The sequence below is a fragment of the Sphaeroforma arctica genome (assembly GCF_001186125.1).
Source record: "Sphaeroforma arctica JP610 unplaced genomic scaffold supercont1.902, whole genome shotgun sequence".
Classification (NCBI taxonomy): domain Eukaryota; class Ichthyosporea; order Ichthyophonida; genus Sphaeroforma; species Sphaeroforma arctica.
In genome coordinates this window covers 25,630-28,816 of record NW_014039656.1, presented here as the reverse complement: position 1 = coordinate 28,816, position 3,187 = coordinate 25,630, and the positions used below count along the sequence as shown (strand labels likewise).

The 3,187-nt window shown below is 38.8% G+C and overlaps 1 protein-coding gene across 1 annotated transcript; it reads left to right on the top strand.

Annotated features, from left to right (window-relative positions):
* Positions 1–307: 307 nt before the first annotated feature.
* On the top strand, positions 308–1,957 carry SARC_09178 (hypothetical protein; the record flags this gene model as incomplete). Its single annotated transcript, XM_014296817.1, has 2 exons — positions 308–493; positions 1,739–1,957. The coding sequence occupies 2 exons, from the start codon at positions 308–310 to the stop codon at positions 1,955–1,957; spliced, it is 405 nt and encodes a 134-aa protein (XP_014152292.1).
* Between the last annotated feature and the right edge of the window lie 1,230 nt (positions 1,958–3,187).

Genomic DNA, 3,187 nt, shown 5'->3' with positions numbered 1-3,187 from the left:
TAATTCACACAAACACAACACACAAAACACATACATACACACACACACATGTATAGTATATATATATATATATATATATATATATACATACATACATACATACATACATACATACACACACACATGCATACATATATATACACACACACACACATACATACATATATATATATATATATTATATATCAGAATCGTTATACGACCGATTAAGCGCATATATATTCAATCTCCAATCGCAGATACTCAAAACTCTCTTCCCGCACAATTGCACTGTTGCGATTATGTACTTACTACCGGCATTCGAATTATGTTTTCACTCCATGTTGCTGTATACTTATTTCTCTCGATCTCTATCGTTAGAAGGAGAGCTGGCTCAGATGCCCGTGCTCGGTCGGCCAACGTCTCTGGATCGTCCTCTCGGCGCTCAAGTATCAATCAGCTCATGTCCGCTGTGCGACGATGGTCCACTCCCAATATATCACCCCTTGCCAAGGTACTGTTGTTATACGTACCTGATTCCGTAGTATCGAGCGGTACAACATCTAGTTGCGATCTGTATCATTCGCTTATATGCTAATAGTATACCTCCGGTGTACGTGTTATTGTAGTGACGTGTGTAGCGAGTACTTGCTGATAGTATATCTGTTTCTGTATGTATGATCATTTTGTGTATTGAGTATATAGTATATTTGTTTCTGTATGTATGATCATTCTGTGTATTGAGTATATGGTATATCTGTTACTATATGTGTGATCATTTTGTGTATTGAGTATATAATATATCTGTTTCTGTATATATGATCATTTTGTATATTGAGTATATGGTATATCTGTTTCTGTATGTATGATCATTTTGTGTACTGAGTATATAGTATATCTGTTTCTGTATGTATGATCAATTTGTGTAAGGAGTATACAGTATATCTGTTTCTGTATGTATGATCAATTGTGTATTGAGTATATAGTATATATGTTTCTGTATGTATGATCATTCTGTGTATTGGGTATGTGCCAAGGTGTTGTTTTCATATGCTGGCATGGTATTCATTGGACACATCCCATCTGCGCCTGGCTTTGAGGCAGTGAATGATAAGTAGTTCTCCTCTGTGTGTATGTTAAGCCAATTTTAAATTTATATGCCTAGTATATAAGGATGTATTAGATTGCTTGTTACCATGATGGTACGGGATTATAATCTTATACTGCCTGTGGCTAGCAGGCCGTATATGCTTACAAATACCATTCTCTCACAGTTTTAAGTACATGTCGAGTATATGCAGCTGTCGACTTCTATCCCACTCAATCCCTTAATCCTGTACTGAGACAATATGTACCAGTCACACAAAACCAGATTTTATCGATTTGTGTGTATACATAGTTATAGTTTTGAGCCTACCAGAGTAGTCGAGCGTAATATATATGACCCACAATTAGTCGATTTAAATTGGTCGGAATAACCGATGTTATTGAGCATCATATAGTTACCCTAAAAGAATATCGCGCAGTTCCTTGTTGGAAATCAAATGAGGTTCCCATCCATTCAATAACTATCACTCGGAAGTATTCAAGACAAGTGTTCTTGATCAACGGGCTCTTCCGTTCAGAGCAAAAACTCTCCGAGTGTAATATCGGGATCATCTGGAATAATTTTCTCACACAAACTCAACGCATGCCTAACGCAGTTGGGAAAACAACATTTCAAACCCCTATACCCCGAAACATATATAATCTCTTACAGAAACTCAAAGAATTGCTAAAGCAGTTGGACAAGGCCGCACCCAGTGTGGGGCCAGGGGGTAAGGCCAGTAGGCGAATGTCCGCGTCAGTGGAGAAGTCGGTGGTGCAAAAAATCCATGACGAACTATTCGCAAATCCTGAGGTGTCAAATTATGCGGATATGACGGACGTTCACATATTCCTGCAATGGTACGAGGCTGTGGAGTGGTTTCGTCCCTGATACTTCGAATGGACTTATGTTCATGCCAATAATATTCATCCAGTCTTTTCGCTGACTGTCATATCTACGTTGCGCACGTGTTACTTTGTTTAGGTTATTTGAAATATAGTCTGCCGGTTCTAAACTATCATGTGATATTGCGCCATGTTCTGAACAGTCCTGTCTTCTCCACCAACATTGATTCGTGAAGCTTTAGGGTTTTAGGGTTTAGGGGTTTCTTTTTACCCTCATTGGTTTATGAAGTTCAGATATTTAAACATCTCTCGAAGCGCTGTATTATGCTGTTATCTTTCGCAGTTTAATGCAGCAAAATAGTATCCCGACTGACCGCAATTGGCGTACGCAGTTTGTGCTGTCGATGGCAGAGTATATGGATCGTACCAACTGATACCCGATTGTCCACAGCAGCGTATATGGATCGTACTGAGTAAATTTGGCATTTGATTCGATTTTCTACATCTACATTCCACTGCACTACATTTATACACTGTATGAGTTTATTCAGTGTTCAAGAGTATAGACAATTTACTTAAAAAGGCAACTAACAGGTTTGATTGTCAAGCTTTTAGATAGTTCTTTCAGAAATGCATTTGGCATGGGATTGGTACTTCGGGCATACTTTATACCGGGAGTTTATTGTCGTACTCTGTACCAATCATTTGCCAAACCTCGCAATCGCCTTATTTATATATCTTCACGCTGTTGCTCGATACCGTATAACAATAGCGCTCATGGGAATATTCATAAGTACTTTCTGCACACACCCAGTTGGCGGAGATTGCTGGATATAGTCGACTCCATAGGGCATGCACGCCAAGAATTGTACTACGGTACCATTCTACTGCTGATGCACAGGCCTGAGCTCAGATGCGATGCCCTGGGTATGGCTCATATGTGTTCACATGGCATGTGTATGTATATGATATCTGTAATCGTGCGTTCATTATTTTGAAGTATTGTAATGTGTTCTTTTATGCAGTTCTTTTCACATCACACACCGGCATGAAGGATATGTGAATATATATATCTATATATATATATATATATATAGCAAAGTGTGCCTTGCAGCCTCCTTCAGAACACCAGTTGTTTGCATCCGCAGAACTTGAGGACACCGACTTAGCATATACATACTCGCATTCAATACATGTTCAAAGACACAAAATGATATATACGCAGCAGTAAGGCCATTTACGCATCTGTGTTACACAGGTTTATAAATGAACACAC